The 18,766-nt window shown below is 43.2% G+C and overlaps 1 protein-coding gene and 1 long non-coding RNA gene across 2 annotated transcripts; both read right to left on the bottom strand.

Annotated features, from left to right (window-relative positions):
• On the bottom strand, window positions 1-15,254 carry LOC310857305 (uncharacterized protein; the record flags this gene model as incomplete). The annotated part of the gene is made up of 7 exons (XM_083762918.1): window positions 15,063-15,254; window positions 14,693-14,937; window positions 14,395-14,461; window positions 11,932-12,012; window positions 11,356-11,433; window positions 3,616-3,802; window positions 1-146 (listed from the first exon to the last, which is right to left on the bottom strand). The coding sequence occupies exons 3-7, from the start codon at window positions 14,416-14,418 to the stop codon at window positions 1-3; spliced, it is 516 nt and encodes a 171-aa protein (XP_083619044.1). The 5' UTR covers window positions 14,419-14,461; window positions 14,693-14,937; window positions 15,063-15,254.
• Window positions 15,255-15,643: 389 nt separating this feature from the next.
• On the bottom strand, window positions 15,644-17,415 carry LOC310857895. Its single transcript, XR_014569180.1, has 4 exons — window positions 17,242-17,415; window positions 16,940-17,136; window positions 16,223-16,335; window positions 15,644-15,761 (listed from the first exon to the last, which is right to left on the bottom strand). It is a non-coding gene; the product is annotated as an uncharacterized lncRNA (long non-coding RNA).
• Between the last annotated feature and the right edge of the window lie 1,351 nt (window positions 17,416-18,766).

The raw sequence follows: 18,766 nt of genomic DNA, 5'->3' as shown, positions 1-18,766 counted from the left end.
TCATCTTCTCCTCCGGGGTGGGCAGGGGGGGCGGGGCCTTTTTCCACGCCGCCTGTCCGTCAGGCACGTCCACGCCGTCCTCCTCCTCGTCGTCCCCGCGGGGGGGTCTGGGGCCTCATGGAGAGCAGGGACGACGAAGCCGTGGACTGCATGGGGGGAGAGACAGACAGAGAGAGGAGGTTAAAATGAGAGAGCCTGATTTAACCTTGTTGATCAACTGTCTTTGAGATTGGGCTTCAGGCTACACACCTGAGCCTCTGAGGAGAGGACAGGTTTGTGTGTGTGTGTGTGTGTGTGTGTGTGTGTGTGTGTGTGTGTGTGTGTGTGTGTGTGTGTGAGTGAGCGAGCGTTGCACATCTGTGGCTGCTCTCTGTTTACTACTAATCTTCTTCAGAGCAGTTGAGCGCACCCAGAGACACACACTCATGGGTTATTATGTATCCAAAGGCTGTGACCTTTAGAAGCCGGGGGTGCAGTAAACATGTTCATGGTCAATCACACCCGAATGGTTGCATGTGCGCACGACACACGCGCGCACACGAGCGCTCACACACACACACACACACACACCCACACCCCCCCCAATGCAGGCGAGGAGGGGATCTGAATAGATTGTTGCTACAACGTGAATCCTTTTGGATTTACACTTTAAATACAATGTCCCCAAAGGGAATGAACGAGGACTTCCCCATCAGCCATTTTTTTAAATAATTTCTTTATCGTATGCTGTATATATTTGAATTGTTGCCTAAGTAATAATACCTGATTATGTGAATCACGGTCTTAGATTCTATAATAATCATGATGTCTGTCACATTTTACAATTTAGGCATTTAGCAGACTCTCTTAATCCAGAGTGACTTACATTAAGCAAGAACAAAAAAAGCATGGGAATACATCACATAAAAACATTTATCAAGAAACATGCGTAAGCTATGAAAGTAACGGTGGAATATCTATATAATGAAACATTACATATAAACTATACATATCAGGGCTCGAGATTAACGGCGTCCCGACGTCCCGGGGACGGTAAAATATCTATATAATGAAACTATACATATATACTACTATGCTATACATATGTACTATGCCGTGCTATGACTACATACAATGCAATTATAGTGCTGTCTACATAACATGCTATAAGTCTGTATCAAAGACTGGGAGTGATGCTGCAGTTCTGACTGCAATGGGAAGTGCATTCCACGGGGCAGCCCGTGCCCCACACACACACACACACACACACACACACACACACACACACACACACACACACACACACACACACACACACACACACACACACACACACACACACACACACACACACACACACACACACACACACACACACACACACACACACACACACACACACACACACACAGATTAAGGTAAGCTGTGTATGGTTAATTGCTTCTCTGTGGGTGGTAGGATCCTCCCCTATAAAGGGGAGACTGCAGGCAGAGCTAGTCAGTGATGCTCGGGCAGGCATCATGCTGACAGCCCATTGAGAGAGCTGCTAGGGCCCAGTCCAGGGGCATAGCCTAGTGCAGTTTGGTTATTTTTCCATTGTCCTAAGTTTTGCATTAGGTATATTCTTGCGTTCTTCATTTTGTACTTTTGGCCAGTATTGTTTTTGCAGTTTGATATTCTTTCATTGTGAATATCTGCACCGGAGCTAAAGTTGGGAGAAATAAAATCCACAAAAAGCATCGCTGACGTTTTTGGAGACTTGGCCCTCGGGCAACTTCACAATGTCCTTTTGCTTATTCCACTGTTGTGGATTTGAGAAATGTGTATTTTTACTGTATTTAATGATATTTCATTAATTGATCTAATGACCATGTTGTGTTGGTTCCACCCACTGACTACTAACGTGAGTACAGCATCTTGCAATGGGTCTGGTCCACAAGATTCGATACACCACTAGGATACCCATGTACCTGTCTAAATACTTCCTTAATGTAAACGAAGTCCACACCCACAACACCAGAGGGAGTGCAACAAACCATGTACAACCCAGATTCGGCACAAACAAGGGACTAAATTATTTTCGCTCCTTGCCACCAAAATGTGGAACGCCCTACCAACAGTCATTAAGACATGTGAATCCCTTGACTCCTTCAAAACCGCTCTCAAAGGGCACCTACGGATGGCTGCAATTCGAAACTGGCCTCTGTAAAATCTGAATCCCCCCCCCCCCCCCCCCCCTTTCCCCTCACTGTATATGTATCTTTTCCCTTTTGCTTCCTATATGATGAATTCCTGTTCTGTTCTTTAGCTACATAGAAATGTCTATTTGTATGTCTCTTAATGTTTTGATGAATTGAACAATGTGGACCCTGTTGTAAAGAAGTGTAATGCTTAATTGGGTCGTCCACTCACAGAACACAGTCTTTGTATTGAGTTTGTACTTGAAATGTACTGTAATTCTACAAACTGTTAATAAATATTTCAATCAATCAATCAAACCCGTGGCCGTGGGTGTCTATTTAAGTGGGTGGATCACTGACATATTGAGTTTGACCAGATGAAGAGCCTAACCCTCTAGGTGGCGCTGTCCTACAGGAGGACAGTTATTAAACACATTTCTTGAGTGTAAAATCAGCCATTACGACGGCATCAAGGCCCGCCAAAATACATTTTAGTCGACTAAAACAACCATAGATTTAGTCGACTGAAATCTTATGACATTTAGTCGACTAAAACTAGACTTAACACCAAGACATTCCGGGTCGACTAAAATGTGACTAAAAACTAAACGAAAACTATACATTCGAGAGACAAAAAACGTCTAAAACTAAAAATCATTTAACCCATTTTGGGGCGGGAACCCCTTTTGGCGTTAGCATTATGTTATGCTTTAGCTATTGAAAAATAGCAGATCTACAAGCTCATAGCGCGCCACAGAGTGGCGCGCTATGAGCTTGTAGATCTGCTATTTTTGAAAAAAATCGAAGAACGACTGACATAGAAACATAACTTTTTCAGAAAACTGTCAGGATGTAGACGACGTTTTTAGAATCTGATCTCGGGTCAAAACGGGTTAACCCATTTTTTGACCCACATTTGGTGTTAGCATCATGTCGTGCTTTAGCTATTGAAAAATAGCAGATCTACAAACTCATAGCGCGACACCGAGTGGCGCACTACGAGCTTGTAGGTCTGCTATTTTTGAAAAATCAAAGACACTTTTAGAATCTGATCTCAGGTCAGAATGGGTTAATAATGAAACTGTCAGGATGTAGAAGACATATTTTAGAATCTGATCTCAGGTCAGAATGGGTTAATTTTCCTGCGACCAAAACCAACCGACGGCGTCTGTCTCCCTCTCTCTCACCTGCGTGAGCACGGCGAGCGGCGGTGGTGAGGTGACCACCGCTCCGGTGGTGAGCTGACCACCGGAGCTGAAATAACGTTGAGCGGTGGTGAGTAAAAACAGAGAGAAGGGCTGGAGCGGTGGCGGTGGTTTTCTCTTCACCGCGGCTCAGTGACGTCATGTTGTAGTTCGGTGGTCACCTCACCCCCGAAAACCCAGACTATGTATGAGCCTTAACACTCACCCAGACAGCCCCCCCCCCCCCCCATGGTGTAGAGTCTAACACTCACCCAGACAGGCCCCCCCCCCCACCATGGCGTAGAGTCCGGGGGTGACGCAGTCGGCTCCCGGACGGCACCAGTTCTTGAAGATGATCCAGTCGTGGTGGTGGAACGCCATCTGCTCCACGGCGATGCCCACCATGCGCCCGGCGATGGCGCCCACCGCCATGCTGGGGATGAACAGGCCCGACGGGATCTGGGGGAGGGGGAGGGGCACATGGGGGAGGGGGAGACATGTGAGACATGAGACTGAACAATTAACCCATTCTGACCTGAGATCAGATTCATAGAGGTTTCCACTGGACACACACTGACTGTCTGACTAAAATTTATTTACGGCTGTTATCAAAGCAGACCTGGGCTTCCATAACACCTCAACAGTGCCACAGGCTGATCACCTCCATGCCACGCCCCATTGATTGATTGATTGATTGATTTATTAACAGTTTGTAGAATTACAGTACATTTCAAGCACAAACTCAATACAAAGACTGTTAACTGTGAGTGGACGACCCAATTAAGCATTACACTAATACAACAGGGTCCATGTTCAATTCATCAAAACATTTAGAGACGTACAAATAGACACTTCTATATAGTTAAAGAACAGAACAGGAATTCATCATAAAGGAAGCAAAAAGGGAAAAGAAACAGAATATACAGTGAGGGGAAAAGGGGGGGGGGGGGGGGTGTGAAAATGTGTGAAATAATGTGTTCAAAAGTAGCCCAGACCAAGTAGTAACTGCATACATTAATATACTTTTCAGATGGTCGACATTTCTCGTTTTAAAAAAATCATTTTTTTAGTGGTCTCGTAAAATATTCTAATTCATTGAGATGAATGATGATGATTTTATTTTCATGAGCTGTACTCTGTAGCTCATCAAGATTAAAACAAAAAAATGTTTTAAATACTTCACTTTATGAGTTGAGAATAATGGAATGGAAGTTTCACTTTTTTAATTATATTACAGATGAAAATGAACTTTCACAAAATATTCTAATTCATTGAGATGGAGCTGTAGAAACAGTTTAGAAGTCTTTTCTTTTTTTTTTTAATCGGCTTAGTTATTTAACCCTAATTTAACCGCAGGAACCCCTTTTGGTGTTTTAAATATTATGTTATAATTTAGCTATTGAAAAATAGCAGATCTACAAGCTCATAGCGCGCCACCGAGTGGCGCGCTATGAGCTTGTAGATCTGCTATTTTTTCAAAAATAGTGAAAACATTTATTTCAGAAAACTGGAGGATTTAGAATATTTGTTTTTAATTGTGAGGTCTAATTTTGAGGCCAAAATGGGGTTTAAGAGACGGTATACCTTCATGCCGAACGTGAATAATAATAATATAATAATAATATTTATTATTAACCCATTCTGACCTGAGATCAGATTCTAAAAATGTCTTCTACATCCTGACAGTTTTCATTCTGACCTGAGATCAGAAGCTAAAAATGTCTTCTATGTCAGTCGCTCTTCGATTGTTCAAAAATAGCAGACCTACAAGCTCATAGCGCGCTATGAGCTTGTAGATCTGATATTTTTCAATAGCTAAAGCATGACATAGTGCTAACACCAAAATGGGTTCCCGCCCAAATATTCTACACTGCCGAGATTGTTTTATTACCTTTGCAGCATACGCGGAAAGAATTTGCGCTTTAGATCCGTGAAAATCCGCCAGTAAACACTAAACACTGCCCGCATCGGTTATTGAGCCGATTAAAAAAAGCCACTTCCTTGATCCGGGTCACAGACAAAGAGCAAAGCGAGCCAAGATTGTCTCTCCCCTCTCGTTCACTTGCATTGGCCTACGTTTCCCAGAAGCCCTAGCAGCCCAGACGACGACTTGATTTCCAGGTTTGTCCCGGATAAATCCGCTGTTTCTTTTTTAATTGTTTTAAAACGGCGAATTAAACGCATTAAACACATGTCGGGAATAGCGTTTTACGCGCGGTAGAACACTGGATTAAACAATGTCATGGGTAGATCGCTCACCGTTTGGGGGCCAAACGGTGAGCGATCTACCCATTATCACAAACCAAAACTGCTGGAGAGAGGGGAACCACGACACAGTGGAACGAGGATCATCATAAAGTCGTGTCGCTCGCCACCGCCACACAGAGAGAACGGGAGTGTGTGTGTGTGTGTGTGATAAAGCTAATCATTGAATGAGTGTATGTTTCTATACACGCATGTTGAACGATTATACGTCAATAAAGCTTATTTTGTGGTTGTGTGTGTGTGTGTGTGTGTGTGTGTGTGTGTGTGTGTGTGTGTGTACCATTATACGTCAATAAATCTTATTTTTGGTGTGTGTTACTTTCTACAGAATCTGATAACGATGATCCCATGGACTTGATGTGGAAACCGTTCAGACCAGCGCTACATAAGAGCCCCTTAAGGGACAGCCCCTTCCATCAGAGTGAAACCGTTCAGACCAGCGCTACATAAGAGCCCCTTAAGGGACAGCCCCTTCCATCAGAGTGAAACCGTTCAGACCAGCGCTACATAAGAGCCCCTTAAGGGACAGCCCCTTCCATCAGAGTGAAACCGTTCAGACCAGCGCTACATAAGAGCCCCTTAAGGGACAGCCCCTTCCATCAGAGTGAAACCGTTCAGACCAGCGCTACATAAGAGCCCCTTAAGGGACAGCCCCTTCCGTCAGAGTGAAACCGTTCAGACCAGCGCTACATAAAAGCCCCTTAAGGGACAGCCCCTTCCATCAGAGTGAAACCGTTCAGACCAGCGCTACATAAGAGCCCCTTAAGGGACAGCCCCTTCCATCAGAGTGAAACCGTTCAGACCAGCGCTACATAAGAGCCCCTTAAGGGACAGCCCCTTCCATCAGAGTGAAACCGTTCAGACCAGCGCTACATAAGAGCCCCTTAAGGGACAGCCCCTTCCATCAGAGTGAAACCGTTCAGACCAGCGCTACATAAGAGCCCCTTAAGGGACAGCCCCTTCCATCAGAGTGAAACCGTTCAGACCAGCGCTACATAAGAGCCCCTTAAGGGACAGCCCCTTCCATCAGAGTGAAACCGTTCAGACCAGCGCTACATAAGAGCCCCTTAAGGGACAGCCCCTTCCATCAGAGTGAAACCGTTCAGACCAGCGCTACATAAGAGCCCCTTAAGGGACAGCCCCTTCCATCAGAGTGAAACCGTTCAGACCAGCGCTACATAAGAGCCCCTTAAGGGACAGCCCCTTCCATCAGAGTGAAACCGTTCAGACCAGCGCTACATAAGAGCCCCTTAAGGGACAGCCCCTTCCGTCAGAGTGAAACCGTTCAGACCAGCGCTACATAAAAGCCCCTTAAGGGACAGCCCCTTCCATCAGAGTGAAACCGTTCAGACCAGCGCTACATAAGAGCCCCTTAAGGGACAGCCCCTTCCATCAGAGTGAAACCGTTCAGACCAGCGCTACATAAGAGCCCCTTAAGGGACAGCCCCTTCCATCAGAGTGAAACCGTTCAGACCAGCGCTACATAAGAGCCCCTTAAGGGACAGCCCCTTCCATCAGAGTGAAACCGTTCAGACCAGCGCTACATAAGAGCCCCTTAAGGGACAGCCCCTTCCATCAGAGTGAAACCGTTCAGACCAGCGCTACATAAGAGCCCCTTAAGGGACAGCCCCTTCCATCAGAGTGAAACCGTTCAGACCAGCGCTACATAAGAGCCCCTTAAGGGACAGCCCCTTCCATCAGAGTGAAACCGTTCAGACCAGCGCTACATAAGAGCCCCTTAAGGGACAGCCCCTTCCATCAGAGTGAAACCGTTCAGACCAGCGCTACATAAGAGCCCCTTAAGGGACAGCCCCTTCCATCAGAGTGAAACCGTTCAGACCAGCGCTACATAAGAGCCCCTTAAGGGACAGCCCCTTCCATCAGAGTGAAACCGTTCAGACCAGCGCTACATAAGAGCCCCTTAAGGGACAGCCCCTTCCATCAGAGTGAAACCGTTCAGACCAGCGCTACATAAAAGCCCCTTAAGGGACAGCCCCTTCCATCAGAGTGAAACCGTTCAGACCAGCGCTACATAAGAGCCCCTTAAGGGACAGCCCCTTCCATCAGAGTGAAACCGTTCAGACCAGCGCTACATAAAAGCCCCTTAAGGGACAGCCCCTTCCATCAGAGTGAAACCGTTCAGACCAGCGCTACATAAGAGCCCCTTAAGGGACAGCCCCTTCCGTCAGAGTGAAACCGTTCAGACCAGCGCTACATAAGAGCCCCTTAAATAATGTGAATTGTGGAGAAAACTAAATTAACTTGTGTGCAAGTTGCACGTTACAACGGTTTTCGAACTAGCGAACAAATGTAGAATATTTTTGAAACATTTTAAGAACACAAATGTGGTACGGGGGTCCCTGGGTCTTCAGATGGGGGGGGGGGGGGGGGTCCCAAATACATACATCATTTGGGGGTCCTTGAAATGAAAGTGTTTTAATCTTTGAGAGTTTTAAACAGCGTTAGGAAGGAAGCCCCAAATGAAAAAATATATACAAGAAATATAAGCCCAAAGCCACTTAATAACACAGCCACATTTTCTGAAAACCCTCATGTTTCTATATCAGTGGTTCTCAGTATTTCACCCCAGAAATGATATGTAATATGACACCGACCCACCTTCTGAAAATATGTAGTTCCATGCAGGGACCCCCCAGAAGCAAAGATTTGAGATAAAAACGTTCACTCTGAAAGAATATATATTCAAAGATTTGAGGCACATTTTAACGATTTAAAAAAAAATAGCAAACCTACAAGCTCGTAGCGCAGCACTCGGTGCCGCGCTACGAGCTTGTAGATCTGCTATTTTTCAATAGCTAAAGTATAATAGTAATGCTTAAAACACCAAAAGGGATTCCCGCCACAGAATGGGTTAATGGAGGGAGATAGTGTCTGTCACCTCAAATGGCCAAAATCTGTGACTCTGAGACAAATGACGTAAAACGGCTTCAGACCGAGGGTGATAAAAACTATTATTATTATTGTTATTAAACGGCTTCAGACCGAGGGTGATAAAAACTATTATTATTATTGTTATTAAACGGCTTCAGACCGAGGGTGATAAAAACTATTATTATTATTATTATTATTGTTATTAAACGGCTAACCCTAACCCCAGACCAAGTAGTAACTGCATACATTAATATACTTTTCAGATGGTCGACATTTCTCGTTTTAAAAAAATCATTTTTTTAGTGGTCTCGTAAAATATTCTAATTCATTGAGATGAATGATGATGATTTTATTTTCATGAGCTGTACTCTGTAGCTCATCAAGATTAAAACAAAAAAATGTTTTAAATACTTCACTTTATAAGTTGAGAATAATGGAATGGAAGTTTCACTTTTTGAATTATATTACAGATGAAAATGAACTTTCACAAAATATTCTAATTCATTGAGATGGAGCTGTAGAAACAGTTTAGAAGTCTTTTTTTTTTTTTTTAATCGGCTTAGTTATTTAACCCTAATTTAACCGCAGGAACCCCTTTTGGTGTTTTAAATATTATGTTATAATTTAGCTATTGAAAAATAGCAGATCTACAAGCTCATAGCGCGCCACTATGAGCTTGTAGATCTGCTATTTTTTCAAAAATAGTGAAAACATTTATTTCAGAAAACTGGAGGATTTAGAATATTTGTTTTTAATTGTGAGGTCTAATTTTGAGGCCAAAATGGGGTTTAAGAGACGGTATACCTTCATGCCGAACGTGAATAATAATAATAATAATATAATAATAATATTTATTATTAACCCATTCTGACCTGAGATCAGATTCTAAAAATGTCTTCTACATCCTGACAGTTTTCATTCTGACCTGAGATCAGATTCTAAAAATGTCTTCTATGTCAGTCGCTCTTCGATTTTAAGTTACCAGCTTAATAAATTAATAGTCTACCGTAGCTGTGTGTCAGATGTTCTGTCTGAAGCAGTCAAAGCCAAGGAGAATGTTACAATTTAATTCACAATCATCTTGCCCAGCATCGAATATCACATGATAGAACAGCAGGATAAAAACGGATAGTCTGTCTATCCATCCATGCATCCATGAGCAACATAGATAGATAGCTATATAGATAATAATTTAATTTAATTAATCTATCTATCTATCTATCTGCATAAAAAAACCAAAAGTCTATCAGCATAAAAACAAATTGGTTATATAGATTATATAAAAATAAACATAAAAATTATATCCTGATGAATATCAATATTTTGATAATTGCTGAAAAGATATTGTGATATAATATTTTGCCATATTGCCCGTCCCTACCTCATATCACTTTATTAAAGAAAAATCACACCTGGGTGAAGTGAGGGACACTCTTATCATCATACATCATCATGAATCATCTCGTACATCAGAATACCTAGCTGTGATTCGTTTAATAGCTGGTTTGCATATTATGTACATATGACATTTTCCTTTCAATGTCAATGGCATTTAATGTTTTGATGTTTAATTTACGTCATATTTAGTGGAAATTTGACCAAATTTCGTTTATCGTCAATGGCAAATCATGAGATGTGTGGGGACTAAAGCTAGGTATACCGGTATACATAGGAGGGGGCCCTCAAAAACACATTATTTGATAACTTTTCATCGTGCTCCTAAAATAATTTGTGTGCTACTAGATTAGTCGCACACGTGCTACTTGGAAAAATGCTAAGCGCCAAGCCCTGGTCGTAATACCGGGCACCACAAAGGGTTAATCTGGCCTGTGAAGGAAGTCGGAAGAGGCCCGGATAAATATGAAGAGTTATTTACAAATAGAGCCTAATGCCACAGCAGTGAGGGGAGCTGTCTGTGGTCCTGAAGTCATAAACTAGTCTCACAGTCTGCATAATCTAGTAGTCCCACAGCCATGGGGGAGCTGTCTCTGGTGCTGAAAATCATAAACTAGTCCCACAGCCATGGGGGAGCTGTCTCTGGTGCTGAAAGTCATAAACTAGGCCCACAGCCATGGGGGAGCTGTCTCTGGTGCTGAAAGTCATAAACTAGGCCTACAGCAGTAAACAGTCACTATTTTGGGAGGAACAATCACCAAAAATAACAAATCCTGACGCGTTGTGAGCTTGTGGATTTGCTATATTTGTTGAAGCGACTTGGTGTACTGTAGACTGAACAAGAACACGGCAAACATAGTGCAAGTGACACTGATGCATTCCAAAGTACTATCAAAATATTCTGAGGCATAGACACGCACGCGTGCACGCACACGCACACACACACACACACACACACAGCCTGTGTGTGTAACCTAACCCTTGTGTACTCAACAAAAACCTGACAAAACTGAGGACGCAAATTGTGATTGGTCAGAATGAGATGATGTATGATGACGTATGATAAGAGCGCCCCTCACTTCACACGGGTGTGATTTAAAAACCCTAAATAACCCTAACCCAAAATAATACTCTTCCCTCTTAAACACCAGCAGCCCAATATCGCTGGTGGAGAAAGCGTCGCATCGCGATGCATTGTGAACTTGTAGATCGGCTATTTGCAAATGGCCAAAATGTGTATAGTGCTGAAGTGGTAAATGTATGTTTTGCAATAATAATCAAAATCTACAAAGTAAATGTGTGTGTGCGTGCGTGCGTGCTTAATCCAGCATATGTTAATAACATATAAATTAGATTACAGCATCTGTTGACTGAATAAATTAGATTACAGCATCTGTTGACTGAATGAAATGAGACAGACGATGAAACAAACAGGCCAGAGATGTGATCAGTGCACTCACGTTGTTTTGATGCAGGACTTGAAGTACTTTGTTGATGTTGTTCAGAGCGTGAACTCTGGTGGAGCCGCGCTCTTTGGTCTGTGGAGAAAGGGAAAGGACAATTTTAGCTTTTGCATTTTGGAAGGAAATTACTTGTATGCAGAAGGATAGCAGCAAATGGCGGTAAAACCATTTAGGACTGAGACCAGATTTTACAAAATGCCTTCTAAATCATGAGTTTTCTGAAAAACCTATGTTTCGATTTAGTGGCCGCCGAAAATATGTTATTCCAGGGACCTCCAGAAGCAAAGATTTAAGTTAAAAGCGTTCGGTGTCAAAGAAAATATATATTCAAAGATTTGCACACATTTTCATGATTTCTTTTAAGCCAAAATGAGTTAATAGCACAGGCAGACTCTTCACATTCTAGAGCATGTCTGAATATAAAAGTAATGTCAGAGCTGAAATCGAAATGTATTATGAAATAATGCACACACACACACACACACACACACACACACACACACACACACACACACACACACACACACACACACACACACACACACACACACACACACACACTCTCTCTCTTACCAGGGTGCTGCCTGTTAGTCCCTCCAGCTTGCGTCCGTCCCTCAGGTCAGAAAACATGTCGCTGATTGATGTCTTCCCCGTCTTATTGGGGGAAAAACAAACAAAACATCATAAGAAGATTAATTCAAGATAAGACAGAGATGGACTAATAGAGACTAATGTATGATATATGTATATATATATACTAAGATGACTAATAGAGAGATAAGATAAGACAGAGATGGACTAATAGAGATAAGATAAGACAGAGATGGATGGACTAATAGAGATAACTGGCATTTTTTAAATCAGCATCGGCTCACGTCTGCATTCAAAAGGCAATATGAAATATTATGTAGAAGCATTTATTTGTAACCATGAAAAGGTTGACTTATCATTTTTAATAACAAATTAATTGGCCTGCCTATACATACTTAAACAATTAGATCACAACACATACGTAGTCACTACCAAGTGAAGATGTATTGTGTTGTATGCTTTCGTTTATGCATTGATAAAGATTCAAATCAACTGAAGTGAATGTTCAGAGTAACAAATGCGTCGTTGACATCTGTTTTCTCAAAGAATATAAAATAAAAGCAGTTTATATCATATTACAGACCTGCTGTTCAGTGCCATGCCATGTTTGACAGAGACAGTGCAAAACTGAAAGAAATGATCCTGTCCAACTAGTGTCCATACAGTGATGGGCAAGCTACTTGGAAAATGTAGTAAGCTACACTACCAGTTACTCTCTATTAAATTAAATTAAATTAAATTAAATATAGCTCAACTACACAGAAGCTATCCCCGGGGAATTGTAGCAAGCTACATGGCAAAAGTAGCTAGCTACATGGACACTACTTTTTGGTTTAAATCAATATCATGAGTTCTCTCTATAGACAATATGGTATATGTATGCAAAATACATTTAAATAATCAAATTCATGAATTAATGATCATTTAACCAAAATAATAATAAGTGGTTCTCAACTTTTTCAGGCTGTGACCCCCCAAAATAATCATATTTGACTTTTCTTTTCCCCACCCCAAAAATATTGTTAATGCAGTGAAATAGCATCTATTAGTTAGCTGTTGAAAAAAACATGTGCACTGACTTATGTAATGTTTACGGTAGTTCATTTTTTTATTATTATTATTTTTTTTACAAAATGATTGCCACAGCCTCTATAGCCATTTGCGTACCAGCTGAGAGACAGGGATTTAGAGAATGCTGACAGGCACTCAAATGAGATATTAACGTCCTGTAAGTAGACATAATTATTTTAATTAATTAATACTTACTTTTGCCTTCCCTTTCCTACAAATATTATGCCAGGTTCTCATCTCCAATGAGTAAGAAATTGACATGCACTGCCCAATTTAGCATCTTAACGGTGTGAATGCAGAGATTGTGGTCCTCCACATGTTATTTTATTTGTTGTAAGGAAGCTATAGTTAACATGACATGAGTCATGTCAAGCAAGCTGTCACACAGGAGGGGTCTCTGGGGCTGATTGATACTGTCTGATGATCTATATGAGCAATTTAACTTGTCTATGTATTACTCTACAACGAATACCAATGGAACACAAACCTGTTGCCCTGATCATAACTGATAAAACCACCACCCAACCAGTCTGCCCGGCAGTGCAGCTCAAATTACTGGTTATAAAAGTAAAATGAACAGCTGCTTGTGTTATTTGTTATAAATAGAGAGAGAGAGAGAGAGAGAGAGAGAGAGAGAGAGAGAGAGGTCGTCGGTCCATGCGTGACAAATTATTTGAAATAAAACCTTTTTTTTGTCCACACACAGTCCTACATGACATGACAGCATACCTTTTCACTTCACGAGTCGTTTTGTTTGTGAGCGGAGCCGTTGTGCACTCAATTAGCCTGCAACTTGTTTTTGTTTCGTTTCCATTGTGTGTATAATTCGACTGCATGCGTTGCGCGGTGGCGCGGCCGATCTACAAGCTCACAACGCGTCGCGCTGCAACGCATTGTGAGCTTGTAGATCTGCTCTAATTCTGCAGCGCAAGCCAGCACGGCGCAGCGCAGAGGGGGACAACAGGGTGTTGTGAGCTTGTAGATCGGCCGCGCCACTGCTGTTTGTGTCAGACTCTTCTTATCTAAACCAACCAACCAATCATCATGGATTTCCTTTCCACAAAACTTTATTTAACAGTCAATTTGTAACGTATAGCGTTTGTTGGACGCCACGTCACTACTTGGGTCTAAAAATAGCTACACTACAGAAAACGCTACTTGGTTCAAAAGGAGCGAAGCTACCGTCACGCTACTGATAAATGTAGTTAAGCTATGTAGCGTCGCTACTTGTAGCTAGCTACTGCCCAACACTGACTGCGGGTCTCCTATTCTACAGAGATGATCTCCAGACCCCCCCTAACACGTTAAAGTATTGAAGTAGGTTCCTGGGTTCAGGTTGGTGATGATGAAGCTCTTTCCTTCCACAGTCAGTACCTGAGATTTACAGGTTATGTCCATGGCCAACGTCAACAGTCATTTCTCAAGTGACATCTAATTCATCCTTGAGTGTAAAGGAAAAAGCAACACGTAAGTTTTGCTATTTGCTATCTATGATTTTGTTTAAATTATATGTCGTGAAGCAGCTGATCTCCTCTGTCTGCTCAGGGACTAATTCAGACCTGGTACTCTAGATGGCAAACCAGAAAACTAGCAATTGTCCGGGCCCCCATGCAGGACTAGAGGGCCAGTGCTATGAAGCATTCTTAACATCAATGTGCACTGAAGCGCGTACCTGATGTGACACGTGTTTCTCCACTCTCCCCTCCTTCGTTGCTGGCTGTGACGACCAGGTGACTGGACTGGACGTTGACTACGGAGCAGGACAGGCTGCCTGTGCTGCACAGCTGGGACTTTGGCGAGATGCTGTCGTCATACACCGTGTACGTGACGGCATGTACGGAAGCATAACCCTTTCTATGAGACTGTGGCCGAGGAGAAGACACCGCTGTACGTCACTCCTGTTGGGAGGACAAGGAGCTGTGGAGGTGGAGGGGAGGGTTTATCGTTAGTATTGATTGTGATAAGAACTGCCCGAACGGCACAATCACATACATGCACCAACGTGACTTTTGAACAATATGTATCAGTCTCAGTCAGTGTACCTGTATTTCCACTGCGAGCCACTGCTTGGCCACTGGTTCCACCACAGTTCCTGCTTTCCACACTGGCGATGTAAGATGAACCACAGGGCAGGGGCATCTCGTAGGCAGTCGAGTTTGTCCAAGAGAGAGGTCGAACAAGGTCTGGTTGTCCCCGAGGAGATTACCCGTCATGGTCAGCATGTACTGGACATGTGAACAGGGGACCTGTGTCCAGCTGAAACGCAACACCTGGCGTGTTGTGTTGCGTATTGTGTGTTGCGGCAACAGCCGAACCTGCACGTTGTCTGGAGCACAGGGAGCTAAAAGGAGAGAGTTGGACTGGTCATTAATACATCAACTGTCATCGTGGTGCGACGTGAATACAGAAACTATCGTATAGAATAGGTTTTAAATAATCGCAAAACATCCGTTTCTTGTAACAACTGTGAGATTTCTTACCAGCTCCAATGCGTACTGTGTCACTGACAGAACTGTTGCATGTCCCATCTGAGGCCAGTACAGTGACGTTGTACTGGACTCCACACCGAAGGCCCTCTATGGTGCAGTTTGTGTCCAAGCTGTCACAGCACAGCCTGGCGCCACTGTCGTCCTGGGCGCAGCCGAAGTATTCCACTGCACCACTGGCGGGAGTCCAGGACAGCAGTGCAGACTGGTTGGCACAGTTGTACTCAACTGAGAGGTCGACTGGTCGGCATGGGGCTAAAGGGGAGGGGGATTCAGAGTTTTGAAGATGCTTTTCTGAGTGAAGCTTAAATGGGCATTCTACATTATAAAGCTAATGGTACGTTCTAACAGCAGGTGACAGCCTGGCGTATTTTCCGGAAGTGCGTTATTTGTCTATGGGACCCAGCGATAGTCGAAAATAATGTTTCTTTGTTTACCCTCCATGAATGGTGATACGGAACTCCCTCTAGGAGATTTGTATCACCCAGAGTCGCCGCTGTTCGCCCGCTGTTAAAACGTAGGGTGAGGATAGTAAAGAAAGCATTGTATTGGTGCTTGTATGTGTACATGTTTTTCATTTTTGTGACCAACTTAAAACTTTATGTTTTAAAGAAACCCCTCAATAGACCCCGGGGTTCGCACAGACATTACAGGGGGAAAAAATACGTGTACATGTGTTTCTGTGTCTCTGAGCTGCGTTTTTAAACATGCGTTACCTGTTTGCAACTGGATGGTGGCGCTGGGACGACTGTCACACAGGCTGTTGGCGGCGGTGACAGAGAACGTATAGAGGACGCCACAGGCAAGGTCATCCACCATACACGTGGTGCTGGTGGAAGCAATTACAATTTACAATTTAGGCATTTAGCAGACGCTCTTAATCCAGAGCGATTTACATTTAAGCAAGAACAAAAGCATGGGAATACATCACATAAAAACATTTATCATGAAACATGCGTAAGCTAAGAAAGTAACAGTGGAATATCTATATAATGAAACTATACATACACTATACATATAAACTATACATATTTACTACTATGCTATACATATGTACCATGGCGTGCTATGACTATAGACAATACAATTATAGTGCTGTCTACATAACATGCTATAAGTCTGTGTCAAATGCTATCTAAGCCAACAGAAATGCTATCTAAGGGGTTAGGGTAAGTGCTATGGGCCATGATGGAGTCTGAAAAGGTGGGTTTTCAGGCTACGGCGGAAGATTGGGAGTGATGCTGCAGTTCTGACTGCAATGGGAAGTGCATTCCACAGTTTTGGAGCCAGAAGGGAGAAGAGATTGGGACGTGTGGAGCGTTGTCCCAGCGTTTTTAGTGAGGGTACTTCCAGCTTCCCTGCGTTGGCTGATCTGAGGCGGCGGGAGGGTTTGTAGGGTTCAATCATACTTGCAAGATATGGGGGAGCCATACCTTTGGTTGCTTTGAATGCCAGCATCAGAGTTTTGTATTCTGTGCGGGCAGCGACGAAGCAGTGCAGTTTGTCGCGTGGCCTCCACCCACCGCCGTCACCGTGTACATCTCTGCCCCTAACGTTGCGTTCCACGATATGGTTGCTTCATTGGACAGACAGTCCAAGGAGCCGTTGATGCCTTGGGGTTTGCATGGAGCTGGAGAATACACATGAGAGGGAATTTGGTTGGTCGGATGATTTAAGAAATGCAAGTTGTTGTTTTTTTTAAACAATTTTGGCGGCATGGCCACCCATACGGTACCTGATGAGATGTTGATTGGTGGACTGAGCTGGCTGTCACAGTATGCTTTGTGAGCCCTGACTTGAACAGAGAAGGTAATTCCGCAGGGCAGACCCTCGACGGAACACGTATTGTCGGAAGACGTGCACGGGAGAACTGTTCCGTCACCACCAGTGACGAAAGCTGTGTAGTTGAGGGCATCGGTGCTGGGATTCCAGGAGATGGCCGCGGCATTCATAGGACTACTCCAGGCAGACACAGAGTACTGTACTGCCCCCCTGCTGGCAGACCAGGACACAACAGCAGTGTTCCTGATACAGTCAGGAGCTACCGCGACGCTGGTAGGAACACATGGCACTGCAAAGAGACGATGGAATACAGCGTTAAACATTACACAATATAACTGGGCTCAAAGATATTCTGTATAGTAAATGATTAGAACTGATCGGAACAAGAAAGAAATGTAACTAATTGTAACAATTAAGATCTAAAATCAGTATTATGATGAGTGGACATGCTATACGTACAGTATGTTGTTTATTTTTAGTTCTCATGAGATTGCATTGTGGGGTGGCTAAATGATTCATTCCTCCCCCTTTACTCGTTTCTTACACTCATCCATGTCTAGATTGTAGCCCAAGTAATCTCCCAGAGATATATGCTAAATATCAGTGTCTTTGGTGAGTGTCTCACCTGTTTCAAGTTCCACAGCTGAACTTGGTTCACTGTGACAACCTCCGTCAACAGCTACAACACTGAAAGAGTAGTTTCCACCACAGTGTAGATCAGTGAAAGAGCAGGTGTTTGCAGTGCTTGAGTTACAGGTGTGTTCGTGTCCATCATTCGTGTCCGTTGCTGTTGCTATGTGCATGTTGGCCCCTGAAACAGGGGACCAGGACACTGTGCTAGCCCCACATTCTTCAGAAACAGAAACATTACTGGGGGACCTGGAGAGATGGAGGGAAGAAGTGGAGAGAAAGAATGATTATTCTCTTTCATTTGTGCTTCAATTGATCAAACAAAAGTACATATGCTGAGCATCTTAAATTAGTCTATCAAATTAGTCTGTTGGAGACTGTTCATATTAGTACATAGTCTTTTTTTTTTTTTTTTTAAGATATTTTTTTGCGGCTTACGCCTTTATTGATTTTTTAAGGGACAGACAGTAGGCTGACAGGAAACGGGAGAGAGATGGGGGAAGACATGCGGTAAAGGCCGTGTCGGGTCCGGGAGTCGAACCCGCGGCACACCGCGACTGGATCACCAGTCCGGTGCCCAGACCGTTACGCTACGGCCTGGGCCTAGTACATATTCTTTAGTCGCATTAGTGTGGTTGCTAGAGGAAACACAATATTGTTCTCGGTCCGAGATTCTTTTTCATGTTTCACACACTGTTGTGATGCTTCACACGATATTGCAATATATAATATTATATTAAATATATAATGGTAAGACAGAATTCAGTTCCCAGTGGATTCCTTGTGACTTGTGTCAATGCAACCACACTTTCAATTTCCCAAAATTGCACCTTTCAAGTTAGTACATA

Source organism: Protomyctophum parallelum, assembly GCF_964188405.1.
Source record: "Protomyctophum parallelum genome assembly, chromosome: 4".
In the NCBI taxonomy this organism is placed as follows: Eukaryota; Metazoa; Chordata; class Actinopteri; order Myctophiformes; family Myctophidae; genus Protomyctophum; species Protomyctophum parallelum.
The sequence above is the reverse complement of the archived record's forward strand: the minus strand, read 5'-3'. Positions and strand labels throughout refer to the sequence as shown.